Here is a 19,690-nt window from a genome sequence, read left to right on the forward strand (position 1 = left end):
GTTTCAGCTGTAAGTGCCCAGCACTTCTGCAAATCAGACCTCAGAATCTTTGGGCACCAAAAAAATGAGGAACACACAACTAATGACCACCTGTGAAAAGTTCTATGCCAGTATCACAAGGCATAGATAAGGAGGGAATTCAGCTCTCCAGAACAGCATTCAGCTACCTTAGCCATGAGATTTTCCTTTCTCTTCTTGAAATGCCCTGCCCCATTTACTGTACACCTTCCAGATTCTGCAACAAATGAGGCTGGAGTCCTACAGAGAAAAGTCTCCTTCACTGCATTATCTCTGATTGATCTTGTGTGCCTGATCCATCGTACACATTGAATGAGGCAGGGATCTTGTTGCAAAAAATAGTATGTGATCATATAATTAAAGACTGTATCATAATACCTATGCACAAGGCAGTCTCAAATCCTTTTCAGATGTGACTCTCCTGTCCTTGTTCCCCACACCTGCTCCCACTCTCCTTGCTGTATTCCCAGTCCAAGTTGTTCTCCCCTCTACCCTCAGCCCATTGTCATTAGATTTCTTGTTACAATCTTTTTTCCCTTCCTCCTGATCTGTGTTTTCTCTCCTGTCCATTTGAATCAAGTGGCATCTTTCTCTGTGCTGCAAGAGTGGTCATTGAGAACACAAGAGAGACAGGCTCCCTGCTCTCAGTTCCAGTGCCCAGCCCCACCCAGGCCTTGAGCAGCTGAGAGCCACCATTACTGGGAAAATCTGGCTTCAGCGCTGTAGCCCTGAGCTGGAACATGTTCAGTCACACTGTGGGGATGGAGCATGAATGGTCTAGTCAGCATTAGGAACTTTCAGAGCCTTGAGCTTTCTCAGTCAGGAAGGAATCTTTGAAGGTCTCTACAGAGTGTGTGTGAACTGCAGTTTTTCAAGGGCTTCTAAATTTGACCAGATTTGAGCATATTGTGTCAGGGATGGCAAAAGGCACACCCCTGACACAAAGGCCACCGACTGCCAAACTTCAGGTCCTTGCTTCAAAGCTTAAATTCCTCCACCCTCCCTAGCAAACAACCTCCCCAGATTTTTTGTAAAATGATTCTTTCATTGATTCAAAAACTTCCATAGATTTTTAAGACTGGGAGGGACCATTATGGTAATCTAGTTTGACTTTCTATATAACACAGGTCATGCAACATCCCCAAAGTAATTCCTAGAGCAGTGGTCCCCAACCTTTTTGTGGCCAGTAGCACATTTGTGTTTTCAGAAGAGTGTGGTGGGCACCAACAATTTTTCAAGGCTTATTTTGTTTTTGTACATTAAATAATACGAAAAAATGTCATATTTAATATCACATAATATATGAATCCATAAGATAAATAGGTAATTTTACATGTAAAAGGTATTAATTAAATTATTCGGCAATTACTCTTTCACCTTACCATGTGAATTTGCTCTTTTTTATCTACCTGTAAGAAAAATTGAGGAGTTTTTACAAAATAAATATCATAAACAGTTTTCATCTTATTTTTAAAAGTAAAACATTGTTGAACTGCTGGTCCAAGTATATTTATTATTCTTACTTTAACACACAATGAAGCCTGCAGCCCTGGAGTTCTCTGTCCCCGACAGGCGTGGGGCCGCAGTTTCTCTCCAGCTTAAGCCGTGGCCCCGTGCCTGCCGGGGACAGAGAACTGCACCTGCAGCCCTGGAGAAGCCGGAGAGAAGCCGCAGCCTCTGGTGTCCCTGGTGCCTGCCAGGGACAGAGAACACCGGCACCTGCAGCCCCGAGTTCTCTCTCCCCGGCAGGCGCCGGGCCGCGGCTTCTCTCCCCTGCTGGGCACTAGGCGGGCGCACATAAATGCCCCGGCTGGCGCCATGGCGTCTGCGGGCACCACGTTGGGGACCACTGTCCTAGAGTGTATTTTATAGAAAAATATCCAGTCTTGATTTAAAAAGGTCAGTAATGGATAATCAACCACAACCCTTCATAAATTGTTGCAATGGCTAGTTACTCTCACCATTAAAATTTTACACCTTATTTCCAGTCTGAATTTGTCTAGCTTTCTGACATTGTTATACCTTTCTCTGCTAAATTGAAGAGCTCGTTCAGTGTTTTGTCCCTGAAGAGTTACTTGTAGACTATAATCATGTCACCCCTTAATATTCTCTTTAAACTAAATAGCTTGGGCTTCTTGAATCGGTCGCTGTAAGGCATACTTTCTAACCCTTTAATCATTGTTTTTGCATCTTCTCTGAATCCTCTCCCATTTATCAACATCCTTTTTGAATTGTGGACACCAGAACTGGATACTATTCCAGCAGCAGTCGCACCAGTGCCAAATACAGAGGTGAAAAAACCTCTTTACTCCTACTTGAGATTCCTCTGGTCATGCATCCCAGAATCACATTAGCTCTTTTGGCCACAGCAGCACACTGGGAGCCACCTCCTCAAATCTTTTTCAGTCACTGCTTCCTAGGAAAGAGCCCCAATCCTGTAAGTATAGCCTACAATCTTTGTTCCCAGATATATGCATTTACATTTAGCTGTATTAAAATGCATGTTGTTTCCTTATGTCCAGTTTACCAAGTGATTTAGATCACTCTAAATCAGTGACCTGTTCGCCATTATTCATCACTCCCCCAATTTTTGTGTCATTTGTGAACTTTATCAGTGCTTTTGTTTTCTTCCAGGTCATTGATAAAGTTTAAATAGTATAAACTAAGAACTGCTTCCTGTGGGACCCCTCTGGAAACAGATCTCATCAGTGACTGTTCCCCACTTACACGATCAGTTAACCAATTTTTAATCCATTTCATGTGTGCCATGTTAATTTTATATTGGTCTAGTTTTTAGCACCAAGTCAAAACATCTAGCAAAAATCTAAGTACATTATATGAATGCTATTACTATTATAAAAAAAAATCAAGTTAGTTTGACAGAATCTAGTTTCCATAAACCCATGTTGATTTGCTTTAATTACATGACCCTCCTTTAGTTAATTATTTATCAAGTCCCATATCAGCTGCTCCATTATCTTGCCTGTGACCCATTTCAGGCTGATGCTTGTATAATTGCTTGGGTCATCCTGTTTACCCTATTTACAAATTGGCACAACATTAGCTTTCTTTCAGTCTTTTGGAACTTCCCTGTGCTCTAAGGGTATGGCTACACTGGCGAGTTGCAGCGCTGGAAAGCCTCCACCAGCGCTGCAATTAGTAAGTGGCCACACCTGCAGGGCACTTCCAGCGCTGCAACTCCCTGGCTGCAGCGCTGACCGTACACCTCACTCAGCATGGGGAATAAGGATTCCAGCGCTGGTGCTGCAGCGCTGGTCATCAAGTGTGGCCACACACCAGCACTGTGATTGGCCTCCAGGGTATAAGGATGTATCCCAGAATGCTTTTATAAATTACTCTCTTTGTTTTGTTATGCAGCCTCTCTTTGTTTTGTTATGAACGAGCTCCCATCGGAGCTCCGGAGCTCCTCTGTTGCTTATCTAAACAAACAGAGCTCCTGTTTGTTGTGATCATCTGTACCTGGCTGTAAACAATCAAATGAGAGGCAGTCAGGGAGGGAGTGAAACAGTGGGGAGTCGTGTTGGCTGCAGGCTGTTTGCAATTAAGAGTTAAGACTAAGGGGTCGGAAACATGTTCTGATTTTTCAATGCAGGAAGCTAAACACACAGTGTTGGCTCCAAAAATCCCCTCTCTCTTCCCCCCCCCCCGCTCCCTGTCACACTAGACCCCACTCCACCCCCCTCTTTTGAAAAGCACCTTGTGGCCACTTGAATGCTGGGATAGCTGCCCATAATGCATCACTCCCAACAGCGCTGCAAATACTGCAAATGTGGCCACACACCAGCGCTGGTAGCTGTGAGTGTGGCCACACACCAGCGCTGGCCCTGCACAGCTGGATGACCAGTGCTGCAAACCGTAAGTGTAGCCATACCCTTAGACTTACTGAAAATCAGCATTAATGGTCCAGCAAGGTCCTCAGTGAGCTCCTTTACCTTTGCTGCATTCTTGGAAATGACTTAACCATTTTGGTTTAAATTTTGCCCCAAAAATTTACTAAGGGAGACACCTGGACTGTAACATTTTTGAGCAGCTAATCTGACAAAATTATAAGCAACTGGTTCTGCCAGCCCTGACTATAATATATTGGTAGCATGTATTATTTGTAGCTCCCCAGTCAAGATCAGGGCACCATTGGGCGAGGCACTTACTGTAAAAACACATAGGCTATGGCTACACTGGCGACTTGCAGCGCTGGAAAGCCTCCACCAGCGCTGCAATTAGTAAGTGGCCACACCTGCAGGGCACTTCCAGCGCTGCAACTCCCTGGCTGCAGCGCTGGCCGTACACCTCACTCAGCATGGGGAATAAGGATTCCAGCGCTGGTGCTGCAGCGCTGGTCATCAAGTGTGGCCACACACCAGCGCTGTGATTGGCCTCCAGGGTATAAGGGTGTATCCCAGAATGCTTTTATAAATTACTCTCTTTGTTTTGTTATGCAGCCTCTCTTTGTTTTGTTGTGAATGAGCTCCGATCGGAGCTCCGTTCTGTACCTGGCTGTAAACAATCAAATGAGAGGCAGGCAGGCAGAGTGAATGAAACAGAACGGAGCCGATCGAGCTCCGTTTGAACTGCTTATCTATAAAAACAAACACTGATCACAGCAAACAGGAGCTATCTATACCTGGCTGTGAACGATCAAATGAGAGGCAGGGGAAACAGTGTTGGATGCAGGCTGTTAGGGTTCGCAAACATTTTGTGATTTTTCCAATCTCTCTCTTCCCCGCTCCCTGTCACAGTACACCACAGAGTGAAACAGGGGGCAGTCCGTGTTGGAGGCAGGCTGTTTGCAATTAGAGTTAAGACTAAGGGCTCATGAACATTTTGTGATTTTTCCAATCCAGGAAGCTAACACACAGTGTTGGCTCCAAAAATCCACTCTCTATCTTCCCAGCTCCCTGTCACAGTACACCACCCTCCACCCCCCTCTTTTGAAAAGCACGTTGGTGCACTTGAATGCTGGGATAGCTGCCCATAATGCAGCACTCCTAACAGCGCTGCAAATGCTGCAAATGTGGCCACACACCAGCGCTGGTAGCTGTGAGTGTGGCCACACACCAGCGCTGCTCCTACACAGCTGGATGACCAGTGCTGCAAACTACCAGCGCTGCAAACCGTAAGTGTAGCCATACCCATAGGTAGACGTCGTCTCTGCCACATCAACATAATTCACTTCAGCAATGCTGTTTGAAAGGTTTTATATTGTGTTTAGTGAAGTACAGCTCTCTTGTGAGCTGAGAGCATGTTAGGGAAATCATCTTTTTTTGTTGGTCATAATTGTAAATAAACATATTTAAAGCCCACTGAAAACAACATGACTGCCACATCTCTACATATTCATTATTTATTTCAATTAATATATAAATAGAAAGCACCTATCCTAATTTTCAGGCACTTCGGACAAACTTCAGAACTGTTTATAGATACATCATTTGGCCTATAACATAAAGCAATATTAAATTAACGCGTTCAGATCTTAGTATTCATTTTAAAGGCTGTCTAGAGAAGTGCCAAAGGAGCAGAAAGAGTGATTCTAAGCAACTGTTCATGAGTAGAAGGGTGTAATAATGGTTGATCGGTGAATAGAAGTAGACAAATTAACATCCACTATGCTTTGCTTCTAGACACATCAGCTTTAGTTACATTAAATCATGTTTTTTCTGTAGACAATTTAATAGCTCAATTAAGAGCTACTGTTGTAAAATCAATAAATATGTTAGTGCTTAGTTTGTTACTGATAATGTAATGAGATTAACTGTTTACAGAGTATTTAGATTTGTAAATATTAAACCATTTATTTAGTCAGTATGAATTAGTGGATTTGAGTTTGGCTCTCTTCTCTCTTCCCCCATTTTAACTAAGATGTTAATTTTGGCTGATCATCAACTGTTGTCTTTGTAAACTGTTACTTACCTAACATACTGACTTACTAAGTGTACTAAAGTAAGTCTTTGGGACTTGTTCAACCTGACTGTGTCTGGTATCTCTTCAGCTATATGGGGAATGGAGGTGTGTGTGTGTGTGTGTGTGTGTATATTATATATATATATATATACACACACATTAAAGCTACAGCACGTCATGGCATTGTTTATTTTCCCCATCTTACTCCATCATTGTTTCTTAGTGTGACCTGAGAGATGAGCGCACACTTTGGTTTCCATAGACATTCAGTGTTTGTCTTCTTTACGCTATTGATATGGGTTTGAAGACTAATCAGGTTTTATTGATGTGGATGCTTAACATTACGCCGAACTGAGGCTGCTAACCAGTATCACATAGAACATCAGATAGGTATGACACGTTTTATGGGCTGGATTTAAACTGGAGACTTAAAGGTGAAAGAGTCCATATGCATTACCTAGTACATGAGCTATGAAGTCTGCCCACAAAATCAATTTTAGTCAACACTTCATATTTATTTCCGTGGCTAGTGCTCTCTAGATTTTTTGTTAGCTTGATGCTGAGCTCTGTATAAGCTTACAGAGTTTATGGCCACTTGTGGGAACAGGATTCAGGTTTTTGGATAATAGCACAAAACTGATCTCATTTTAAAAATCCAATTCCTCTGAATTAGCTATTCTATTTTGTAAGGGCTAAGTTTAACTTTGGTTACGGTTCTTTCTTTGCGAGAATAATGATTACATATTTTTCATCCCATGGATAGTCTTGTGGTATAGTGGCAATGAGACCTATTCACATAAATATATAAGGCACTGCCTCAACAACCTCAATTTTTGTACTGGGGGAGCTGTGTAATGTTTACTCTCTGGGTAACCAGCTTGTGGGCTGCACAGCCTCAGACTTCAGGAGAACCTTAGTGCTTATTGTTAACAAAGGTCAGCTTATTTTGGGTATGGAGTGGCTGCTTTTGAGCCACCCCAAATATAGTCCACTGATAAAAGACCTGATTGGGAACTAGACAGTTACATACCACAGCAGTTTCTAACTGAAGAAGAGGAGAGAGGGGAAGAGCTGCTAAGGAAAGAAGCAGTACTCTAGAAGTAGTACTTGTGGTCTAAGAGTTTCCAATGGCAAGGATTTTCATTCTTTGCCTACCTTGTTTCTTTCTTTTTGGCTTTCTTTTTTCATCATTCCTCCTATAGAAACAAGAAAAGGGAAGGAACACCAATAGGGGAGGCTTTAAAGTGGTTTTTAAATTGAGGGGAAGAATGAAGGTGTGAGGTAACACTGGTGAGCAACTTCTTTTGTTTCAGCAATCCCCCGCCCCCTTAGGAAACTTCCAGTTTTTCAAGCACTGAGATTGTATGATGCTCGTTCAGCACTTGGCAGAAAAGGACTGGCTAAGCATTTACCCAGAGGATAAATGTTATGAGTAAGTTCTTTCCTGTTGTTGGCAAACTCAACTTTTCCAGGATTCATGAAAAAAGTGGTAATTACTTGTGTATAAATGACTGGTTATGCATATATGAGATGACACAATACAATTTACATTTACGCAGTGCTTTTCATTCAAAGTCCTCAGTGTATTTATTTGTTTGTTAAACCTCACAGTACCCGAGGGAAGGAGGTATTCTCATTTCCACTTTACAGGTGAATAAACTGAGGCAGAGAGTTTGTGACTTTCCCATGGTGTTTTGGCAGAACTAGGAATTAGCGCTCCAATTATTCTGACTCCCAGACCCATATTTCAGACACCGGACCATGCTCCCTCCATTCCCATGCTTTTAAAAGTGATTTCTACATGCATCTCAGAGATGAACTGACCCCCAGAGGCTAGAAACAATTTTCTCTCACAGGGCATACTAGCAACAATCTTCAGTTGTTTTTACTTCCCTCAATTCATTAAGTAGGGATAATTTGTTAACATTAGATGGTTGTATCCCATGCAACCAATCATCTACAGTTACATGGAATGGGACACTGGTCCACTCTTGGTTTTGTCCCCTGTTGTCCCCCCACACACACCCGTTTTCTGTCTATAAGACAAGAAGAAAGTTCTAGGGGAGTAGGAGAAAGGAATGAGGCTGGGGCCAGAGTGGCATCAGGTTGCAGAAAGTGAAATGTTACTGGCTGGTATCACAGACGTTGGCAGTCCCATTATGTATATCTTCTGACATTCGTCCTAGGTAATTTATGGATAAACTCCAGTGCAGTCCTGATCATGGCATTTCTTACAGCATTGGCAGTTGATGATTGACAGCCTGGTACTCATGTCAGAAGGAGACTGTATTTCATTCTTTGCAGGAGGAAAGCTGTCAGGTATTGAAGAAATGTGTTAATTTGGGGTTGAAGGGGAAGGAAGAGATACTCAGCATTTATAGAAGAGGCACAGTTAGTTTTATTGGCATGTCTGTGGTTCTAACCACCATGGTAACGGAACATCTAAAAATACTATATTAATGAAGAGAGACAAGGTGGGTGAGGTAATATCTTTTATTTGACTAGCTTCTGTTGGTGAAAGACAAGCTTTCAAGCTTAAAAGCTTAAGTCTCTCAATGATTTTGCGAGATAAGGAAGTGTTATCTCCTCTTTACAGATTGGGAAACTGAGGAACAAAGGCTAAGTGACATACATGGTCACACAGGGATGGAGCCAGGGAGAGAGAACCCAAGCCTTCCTGACTCCAAGGCCTGTTCCCTAACCCCAAGACCATCCTTCCTCCCTTACTGTTGCTGAGTGCAATATCCTGTGAGTCTTACTGTATCCGGAACACGTGGATCTGAAATGTTTATTTTAAATATAACTGATCATGGGAACATGAACTTTGTGTATGCTTTGGATTTTAAAGCTTTATCAACTTGCTTTTTATATTTTAGAGTTTAAAAAAACCATCAGTTCACCTTATGAATGTTCTCCAAACTTGCTTCTAAATTCATAAACACTTATGACTTGCAGGTTTCCAAGTTAACAGAGCTTTCTTAGTGTATGTATATATTCCAAATAAAAATTATACAGTGGCTTATTTTTTCTTTAATAGTTGATTGAACTACTTTTGTTTTAGACATGATTTACAAAAGTGTTTGCTGATTTAGTCTTGATATAAAGACATTTTAGATCTAATAGACTTCACTCTGGTGCTTTCCTAATGAAAGAGGGATTGTGTTGCATTTTTTGAACTTGAAAACCTGACAGCATGAGTGATCACATAACTTACTGTGGCAGATTGCTGCCTAACAAATCTGTACTCTTGTGCAAAGATAAAAAATCATTTATTAAATGCATCAAAGGAAGCAACCTCATAGTAATCTAATTTTCAGCATGATGTAACTGCACAATTAAACAGTCTGTCATTCATGTTATACCTCCTAGAGAATCTGACTTCTCTTGCACATGGTTAGAGATTTCTAGGACTATATAGACATTTATTGCAATACGAGAAGCAGAGCAGTTACTTTAATCAAGAGGCAACTGGTCGCATACAATAAAAGCTGTCTGCATAGAATGGACTCTAAAGAAAATAATAGGCAGGCAGATGTGTGTTTCAGTTTATTTGCATACGTTTAAGTACAGTTTATCAATGTGTCTTTGTAATAAAAATTGTCTGATTTATTTTATGGGCCATTCAGTGATTACAAAGATGGAGGAAGACATGGGGACCTCTGTTTCGCTTTGTATATTTAGGTACATAATGGTCCTATCTAATGACTATGATGATGAGTGTATTCTCTGGGGCTTTTTGATCTGTAGATCTCGGAGTGTTTATCATTATTCCCATTTCAGAGACTGGGAAACAGAGGCACAAAAGTGTACTAGTTTATCAAACATACAGCAGATCAGTGGCAGGACCAGGAATTGGAACCCAGGTCTTCCAACTGCCGTGTGAGCCGGACTGCACCGCCTCCCATAAAATAAAATTTTGCTTTCATGTGCAGCATGAAATGTTGGCACAGCCAAGTTTTTAATGTTGTTCCATCTCAAGCATGCTTAAATTTCCTATTTTATAGAGACTGAGGGGTAGAACTTCTCTTTAAAAATCTTTATTACTTGCTAGTGCCACTCTAGCTATTACAGTTGACATACCATAATATTTTCTTTATTAAGCCCCATTTTCAGATGATTATAATAGAGTGATGAAAATTCCTTCTGGGCTGAAGTGTATGAATCTCAGATGGCTTTGTTTTCGAAAACTGCTTCTGACAAGCAATTGCTTCATAATGTAGGCTAATTGCTTTGAACATTTATATACTCTTACAGTTAGAAATGAAAAAAAGTATAGTCTCTGGAGAAGATCCTCAATTGGTGCAAGTCAGCAGAGCTCCATTGACCATCGTGCACATCCCTTGACTGCGCTGGAACGCTACCAACTGAAAATTTGACCCTCCATAGATTATCTATTAGATACCTATACCGCTACCTCGATATAACGCCACCCGATATAACATGAATTTGGATATAACGCGGTAAAGCAGTGCTCCGGGGGGCGGGGGCTGCGCACTGCAGTGGATCAAAGCAAGCTTGATATAACGCGGTTTCACCTATAACGTGGTAAGATTTTTTGGCTCCCAAGGACAGCGTTATATCAAGGTAGAGGTGTATATGTTCAATGTGAACAAAATACAGCCTTTACTGCAGCATACAGGGTTTTTGTCAAAACACGTTTCCAGAATGCTTATTGACTCTGTGTCAATGCTTTAGGACTCTATCTCTGCGTAGAAGTTGAAGATACTGAATGGGTTCAGGTGGGCTGTGGAAACTCAGCCTGAATGGGGAATGGAAAAGTCTAATTGCCTATGCGTTGGAGATCAGGCTGACCCAGCAGAGGAGTACTTGCATCTCAGTAGGTGTTGGGCAGGTGGCAGATGGAGGAGTGAGTCATGCAGCCTATAAAATGCAGTCTATATACAGTTAATTAGTGGCAAGATATTCCCAAGTATTACCACAGAGTAATTTTTCTGTATAAGATGACTTTAATTTGTACTTCTGATTTCCATGTGGCAATCCAGAAAAAAGGATCTGATCCCTTCCTGCATCATGGCTTCCTCTATTCTGCCATGGATTACTTGGTCTACACCTAAAACTTAGCTTGACCTGGCAACGTCATGGAGGGCTGTGAGAAATGTCTTACCCTGTGCAATGTAGTTAGGTCAACCTCACCCCCAGCGTAGACACAGCTAGGTCAAAAGAAGAATTCTTCCATTGACCTTGCTACTGTCTCTCCAGGGGGTGGATTTACTGGAGTGATGGAAAACCCCTCTGTCACTGTCGTAAGTGTATGCTACAGGGCTACAGCAGTGTGGGCGGAGTGCAGCAGCTGTGCCAGTGTAGTGCTTGTAGAATAGGCATACCGGCATGTGCTCACTTGCACCGTGCCTTCTGTGAAGTACATATGGGATTCCTATATGAATTTGGGACTTTGGAAAGAAGGGCTGTCTGGATCTATAGAGAACTTAAAAACCCAAGTGTTATCTTCTACACCAGTTCATTATTAAAATAGTTCAATATTTGGGCCCTTAGCATTTGAGCACCTCACAGTCATTAATAGAACTCTTCACAACACTCCTGTGCGGTAGGGAGGTATTAAAAATGAAGTGATTTGCCCAGTGTCATATAGGACATTGGTGGCTGAGGTGGGAAATGAAAACAGGTCTTTGGAATCTGTCCAGTCCCTTAGCCACTAGACTATCTTCCTTATACTATGGTTTATTAGCCCTAATTAATGCAGGGGAACTGCAGTCATGTATTATAATGAACTGTGCTCTGTTTATAAGATGACAGTTCACTTTTCTAGCCATCACCACAACTTCAGTTCCTGAAAGAAGAAAAGACATTCACATACAGGGTGAAATTCACTGCACTCAAAAGCAGGGATATTTAGGCTCTATACAAGTGGAGTGTGGGACAGTTCAAGAGAAGAAGTTAACACCTCCAAGCCAGTACCAGGGTGCCCGTATGCTTAAATAGTAGCTGTAGACCCTGCAAGCCAGTTACTTCTGGAGCCACATAAATGTGGTTTGAAGCCTCTTTTCTGGTCTGCACTTAGTACTATACCAGTGTGGCTTCTTGGCTGTCACGGGAGTGCGCAGCCAGCATTCAGGGAGTGCGCAGCCACTTCGGTAGAGCAACTCCACAGGGAGATCCTATGTGTAGCTCCTCTGTGGGGGGATGAGGGTGGTAACACATTTCCCAAATCAAGGTGAATTGCACTCCCTGAGAAGAAAACAAGAAGCACTAAAGTCCTACTTCCATGCACCACCCTTAGACAACACAGTACACCCCATATCAGTTTTAGCTTCATATCCTTCAAATATAAACACCATAGGCAAGATTCTGGCCACCTGATCCATCTGCTGAGGGCTGCATTGGTGGTATAAGGCAGGCAGAAAGCCATCTTATTCAGCTGTTCCCCTAGCATAGAGGAATCCCCAGATGATGTAGAATCTGTATACTTGGCTTTGTGGTGCCTCTTTCCTTCTGGCCACAACATAGGGGGCATATTGGGAGCATAGTGGTGAAGTAATGGCTGGAGTTCTGCCACACTCTGGCAATCCCCTGCTGCAGTAGAGCCTATTAGGGGGACTGTGCAGCTGAGCATGATTTAGAGCCGCCCCAAGATTAGGGAAAGCGACGGTTGATGCAGAGACCTTTCTGCCTTGCCACTCTTAGCTGTGCTGACCACAGCAGAGACGCTAGCTCTACAGTTGATAGTAAGCCTTTGCAGGGTTGTTCCTACATTTCTTGTGTAGTATTTCAGGTTTGTTTTCCCTTCATTATTCAAGTTGGTTAAATTATTAGAAGGGAATTGACGTTGGTTTGCATTTATCTGTATAAACAAGAATGAGATTACTTTGCCTTTTTTTAATATAAGGGAATTCATACCAGATTTTAAGTGAGGCATCTTACATTTATAACCTTATGGTGCTGTCACTTTGGGGGAAATGTTATATAACCTGAAATGTTATTAACGAAAACATCATTAAAGTGAATTACAACCTCTGTGTTTGGATCCATAAAAACATCACTCTAATTTTGGTATAAGATTACTAGGCCTTTATCATGCAGTGATGGGACAATGTATTGCTTTCTTTCATATGATGTATGTGTTAGACAATTTTACCCGCTAATGTTACTGTTTTCTCTCTCATTCCAATACCCTGACCACAAGTTTTTATTTAGAATCATAGAATCGTAGGATTAGCAGGGACCTCGAGGTCTTCTAGTCTGGTTCCCTGCATTTAAGGCAGGACTAAGTATTCTCTAGACCATCCTTGAGAGGTGTTTGTCCAACCTGTTCTTAAAAACCTCCAGTGATGGATACTTCACAACGTCCCTAGACAAATTATTCCATTACCTAACTACCCTGACAGTTACGAAGTTTTTCCTAATTGTCCAACCTAAACTGAACCTGCTGCAATTTAAGCCCATTGCTTCTTGTCCTATCCTTGTCCTTCTCCCTCCTCCTTGTAACAACCTTTTATGCACTTGAAAACTGTTATGTCCCCCTGTCAAGGCTGATTCCCCACAGTGCAGTGCAGAGTGCAGGTGGGAAGATTAAAAGGACTCTAAAATTTATACTTGGCTCTTTTAACTTAATAAACTCCCAAGGTTACAGCTTTTCTGATTTTTTGGAGGATGCTGCCCCTGCCACCTGCAAACCCAGGAAGGTGCACTTGAGAATTCCTTCCTGTGGGGTACCCTCAAGCCCTTTCACCCCTCCTCTGGGGAAGAGCTGAGATGAAAAACGAAGGAAATCAGCTGTTGCCACCAGCTAATTAAACACGTGCACAAATGTCTTAGGACACAAAAATCCAATTCTGTTCTTTAAAAAGGTAAATTTTATTAATAAACAAAAAAAAAAGAAAATTCATCTGGGATTTAGGCTTTTGCTAGATTAAAAAAAAACAATTACAAGGATTAAGCATCAAGAACAGCTCTCTCTTGAGGTCCAGCTTAAAGGTTACAAGCAAAACAAAAGCACCTGGGCTTAGCACAGAGGAATCCACAAGCCATAAAGAAATAAAAGGGATAAACCTAATCACGCCTTCCTAGACATTTCCTGATTTATTTACATAACTGGAATTTTAGATGAGCAGTTTCTAGGTATGATACTGATGATTTTTCATACCTGGCCCAAGCTTGCTCCCTGTCTGCCTCTCCCCGAGAACAACAGACTGACAAAAGAGGAGTCTGTTTGAATTTTAAAAAGTTCTAGCCTTCCCATTGGCTCTTTTGGCCAGGTGCCTACTCACTTCCTTTTATCTATGCATAGCAGTGAAACTTTTTAACCCTTTACTGGTAGAGCAATTGGAGAACAGCTACTAAGAGGGATTTTTATAGCTGCTGGCTGGGGGTTCAGAAGAGGGAGCTCCCCCCCTTTCATTTATATCACACTGCCTCAGTCTTCTCTTCTCCAGACTAAACAAACCCAATTTTTTCAATCTTCCCTCATACGTTATGTTTTCTAGACCTTTTAATTGTTTGTTTTTTGTCCTCCTCCCCCGCCCCCCCCGGACTTTCTCCAGTTTGTCCACATCTTTCCTGAAATGTGGCACCCAGAACTGGACACACTACTCCAGTTGAGGCCTAATCAGCATGGCCTAAACCAATGGTCTCCAACCTTTTTACGCCCAAGATCACTTTTTGAATTTAAAGGCAATCCAGGATCTGCCCCACCCCTTCCCCAAAGCCCCGCCCCACTCACTCCACCCCCCCTCCCTCTGTCACTCATTCTCCCCCACCCTCACTCACTTTCACTGGGCTGGGGCAAGGGTTCAGGGTGCTGGCCCCGGGAGGAGGTTTGGTGTGTGGGCTCCCACCTGGTGGCACTTACCTCAGGTGGCTCCCAGTAGACGGCGCAGCGGGGCTTAGATAGGCTCCCTTCCTGCCCCTGCCCCATGCCACTCCTGGAAGAAGCCAGTGCTCCTCTGTGGCCCCTGGTGGGGGTCATGTGGCTCCATCCGCTGCCTCTCTCTACTGGCACCACCCCCACAGCTTCCATTGGCCACAGTTCCTGGTCCTGGCCAATAGGAACTGCGGCGGTGGTGCTTGCAGGCAGGAGCTATGTGCGGAGACCCCTTCCCCCCCACCCTGGGGCCGCGGGGGTGTGCTGGCTGTTTCTGGGAGCAGCATGGGATCAGAGCACACAGGAAGCCTGCCTTAGCTTAGGCCAGTGGTCACCAACCAGTCGATCGGGATCGACTGGTCGATCCTGAAGACTCTCCTAGTCAATCGTGATTTCCGGTGGTGCATTGGGGCTACCGCTATCTACTATGGATTCTTCTGTAAAATATGTATTAAGTACCTGTTGCACTAATTGTGCTTCAAAAGTTTATTTTATGAAATGGGAACTCAGTGACTTAGCCACTGATTAATAATGATCTGTAAGTCTATTTTAAAAATACCACTTAAACTGAGAACTCAGCAACTGTAAGTAATTCACCATGTCCATGTTACTTATGTCCAATCTATTTCAGTAAAAATATGAAGTTTCATAACTCTTACCAATAATTTCAGTTTTTTGGGAGGTTTCTTTATGGATAGCAGATAGAAAATGCATAGAGGGCAGCATGGTCTAGTAGATAGGACTTTGGACAGAGACTTAAGTTCCATTCCTGGCTCTCCCGTTGGCCTGCTTGATTTTGAGAAAGTCACTTCACCTCCCTATGCCTCAGTTTCCCCCATATGTAAAATGGAGATAATGATACTTACCTCCCCTTGTAAAGTACTTGAGGTCTACTGATGAAAACACTAAATAAGAGATGGGCATTAATATATTTTCAATGAAACCAAAGAAAAACTTTTTCATTTGAAAATAATGCCTCTGACTACTTCCCCAATTTTTCTATAGCTAAGTTGTTTGCAGGGCAGAGCCACTGTTGTATAATTAAATGGCTACCTGATCATAGAACAGACACTAATACTTGGCCCGTGTTCAGCATGATACTTTATCACTTACCTCACTTTCAGCGCAACTTGTCCTATTGAAATCAATGCACTGTTTGACCATGTCAAACTTTCTGTCCGCTTAGCTCTTCCCGAACTGGTTGAATCTGTAATGATATGGGCATCAGTCCTCCAGATGTGGAGAGCAGATGGGAAGTGGGAGGAGGATTTAAAAAATATAATTTACTCTGAGGTGGACCCTGGTGATTGAAAAGGTCACTGTAGATGGTCATTGCTTGCACTGTGTTTCAGGCCTGAGTCCTGAGAAGTAAAAATAAAGAACATATGGGCCTAATTAAAGAACAAAGGAACTAGGGAGTGGAGGAGATGGAGGGGAACAAATCCAGAAAACAAGAAACAGTTGGACACCCTAATTATAGGCATCTGATTTTACTGGATTAATTAAAGACTGCAGAAGAACTAACCCCACAGCCATTTTCGGGGCGAGGCAAGGCAGTATATTAATTACACTTTTTTTAAAAAGACTTGTGTTTTTATTATTCTTTTTATCATAGCTTTCCTGATAGCAAAACCTATAGTAAAAGCTTCAGTTCAGCTTCCATTCTAACTCTCTATTTTCAGTTGCTCATGAGTTCTTCAGTATTCTTCTATTTGGGCTGAAATTTTCCATGTTTATGTCAGTCCTAAGTTGCATTTCCTTTTGGGACGGCTTTTGGAAATCAATTCAACTATTTGAGTTAGGTGAGCAGGGAAATTTTTTTTCCTATTCTGAAAAATATTTATTTTTCTCATGGGTAACTTCATCAATTGTACGTCTCATGTATCTAGAAAAGTAACTTTGTAACTTAAGAAACTTTGAATTATTCTCTTAAAAAAATAAAAAAAAGCTACAAGCAATTAGAAAATGGTTACACATAGTCAGTAAACATATTTTATTATGTTTTGGTTTAATTGTTTGCAGCACTACAGAGTTGTAAGGGAGGCTTTTAATTTGTGTAGTCAAAAATGGTTCTTCCCTTAATTTTTAAAGATTAATTTATCCAGAGATCTGCTACATTTGTGGGCTGGCCCTGAGGCCTTTACCACAGAGTTAAAAACCCTGGATCTTTCTAAAGGTGATAAAAGATATCCCCACAATGAAAGCCATGGGGGAATTTTTCTTCCCAAAGCCTCTTCTCACAAACTCTTTCACAAGAATGGATGATCTGATTTGAAGGATGCATTGTTCTTTTCACTATACTAAATGGGATTTTTTTTCACCAAAACTAAATTGCTGCTGTTAATGAACTGATGTGAAACCTGAAAATTTACAGAAGTGAACTAGTAGCAAAAGTCTTGATTTTGTTTGCCACTGAAAACTTGAAGGAAACATTAATACTAGAGGAGGCATATTAAAGAAAACAAGAAATAGGACGTATCTGCAAAAAGAGAATAAAAGTGTCAGGCAGAATGAGTGGAGAGTTAACACTGTCCTTACACCTCTGGAAAACTGGATTGAAAGGTGGTACGTCACACATGAAAATGTATTTAGTGATTATCCAAGTCCATAGTAGTTGTCTGTCTGATATTCAGCAATTAAACAGTACAAGGATGGGGCTTGTAGACAATCCTAAGATACTTTTTGATTAAAGAACTTTGAGATCCCTTGAATTATCACAAACAGGTGCTAAACAGAAGCAAATTCTATTCTGTTGTTGAAAGTTGTAGCTTAAAGCTAAGTATAAATTGTCAGTGGAATGTGTGAATACTTGCATTGCAAATACATGTTAAAACATATGAAAAATATACTAAAGTGTGTTAGTCACTTAGTTACTGGGGCTTGAATTGGGGGTTCTTTGTTTCCCTTTTATCAGACGATAATATAAACAGCAAGTTGAAAGACCTATTAATAGTGTTAAGGTTTTCCCTCTTTATTTTTCTTATAATTGCAGGCGAAACCTTACAAAGCTGTCTCTGATCTTCAGCCACATGCTGGCGGAAATCAAAGCAATATTTCCTAATGGCCAATTCCAGGGTGACAACTTCCGTATCACAAAAGCAGATGCTGCAGAATTCTGGAGAAAATTTTTTGGAGACAAGTAAGTATTGCTGGTTAGAAGCATTGTGAATTCTATCTTATAACATGCATACAGAGAAGTACTGTTTTAAAGAATGCAAATAGAATAGATAATTAATTTTTTTGCCAGAGATGCCATAATGATTTTGCATTTAATTTCTTTATGGTTATTAGTTTCAAGAATTAAAGGTTGGGTGCATTAGTTCTGCTTCTGTAGGTAAAAATACACGGAAAGAAAAATGAACTATGGGCGGTATGAAAGGAAAATTAGGAAAAAAGTTTTGTTTTCCTTTTAGTCTTTAAAATTGTGTTGCTGTAGAGGGTGCAAAACCCATGACCCATTATTTTTTTCATTTTCTTAAAATTACTATGAATTTTGATCCTTTTCTCCAAATTCCATAAACAAGTCCTGTTTGCTTTTCACTTTCCTGGTGGTTTCCTTTTCTAGTTTATCCTTCCATGTGTTAAGCAAAATCTTAAATTTGGAAAGTAACGTAGGCGAAGACCAAATTTTCGAGCAAGATAGGAATATAAATTTTTGTTCTTGTTAATCTCTAGGCAAGAGAGAGTGGAGAATCTAGGGTGACCAGCAGAAGATGCAGGTGCTGCTGTCATGTGCTAAGTTGCATACTACTTAAGTTGTTTTGAAAATACTGGCCTATACTTCTTCTTCATAGTACCATGTTATAGAAATTACAGTACTCTCCTCTAATCTCAGACTAAAACCACTACTTGCCTCAAAATCCTCTTCTGCTAACCAGTGTAACATTAGAATCTTCATAGTGAAAACAATAGAACACTTACTCCTGTCCTTAATCCTGCTGAATGTGTCAAAATGAGAGAAGATACACAGGTGGAGGTGAGATGATTTAGATCCTTGAAGGTGAGGGTGAGAAGCTGCTGTCTCATCACTCCAGAAATATTTTCCATCCTTCTAGTAAACTAAAAGGCACTTGCTCCAAACTGTCAGAAAAAGATAGTTTCACCTTAATTAGATACTGGCACTCCAAAGATTATGTCTAAACCATATAATTTAGGTTAATTGAGACTCTTGGAGTAGAATAAATACAGTTTATCATTTTTGATGGGTTATTGCGTCTAGGGTGAATTTTAAGATCTGTTGGGGTGTGTGTGTGGGGGGGGGGGGTTGCAAGGGACCACAATGCATCGTATAATGTATATTGTTCTTGCCTACATGTCCTGCTACAAGAGAATTACCAAAGACAGAATTAGGAACTTTAACTGAATCTGATGTTCCCTCCCCATATTGTTCCATTTTCAGTGAACAAGTTTACTGCCTAACACATACTCTCAGATTAGTAATGTTTGACTATATTTGTGTGCTACTTTACAAATATGTTAAGATGGAGTCCCTGCACTGAGGCCCTTAGAGTCCAATTCTGATATGACAGGTGGAATAACAGTTAGAGTGCAGGAATAGATGGAAACAACACATCTGTGTAGATGAGTTCTGGGAGGCGTAATGAAAGAAGCGAGTTTTTAGAAGAATACGCTGTACAAGAAGGAGGGGGTTGTGACCATACAGGATTGTTTAAAAAAACTGGCAACTAAATAGAACACTTTAAACATAATTGTAACATTATTTCGTAAACACTTTATGGGCTTTACACCGGCTGTAGATGAATATGTGAACACAGTCTTGTCACGCCTTCATTATCAGTATTTATCATTACAAAACATGTATAGTGGCAGGAACAGAAAAAGAGGTTGGCGAGATTCATAGATTTTTAAGGTCACAAGGATTATGATCATCTAGTTTGACTTCCTGCATAA

The 19,690-nt window shown here is 41.3% G+C and overlaps 1 protein-coding gene across 7 annotated transcripts in view; it reads left to right on the forward strand.

Moving 5' to 3' along the window:
- Nucleotides 1-19,690, forward strand: part of CBLB (Cbl proto-oncogene B) — a 218,035-nt gene that overhangs the window by 77,203 nt on the left and 121,142 nt on the right. For all 7 annotated transcript variants that reach the window (XM_039487025.1, XM_039487043.1, XM_039487047.1 and 4 more), the window contains one exon: nucleotides 17,772-17,918. In XM_039487025.1, the coding sequence (XP_039342959.1) occupies nucleotides 17,772-17,918 (147 nt within the window). The remainder of the gene's footprint in view (nucleotides 1-17,771; nucleotides 17,919-19,690) is intronic.

Source organism: Mauremys reevesii, linkage group 1 (genome assembly GCF_016161935.1).
Source record: "Mauremys reevesii isolate NIE-2019 linkage group 1, ASM1616193v1, whole genome shotgun sequence".
Classification (NCBI taxonomy): Eukaryota; Metazoa; Chordata; order Testudines; family Geoemydidae; genus Mauremys; species Mauremys reevesii.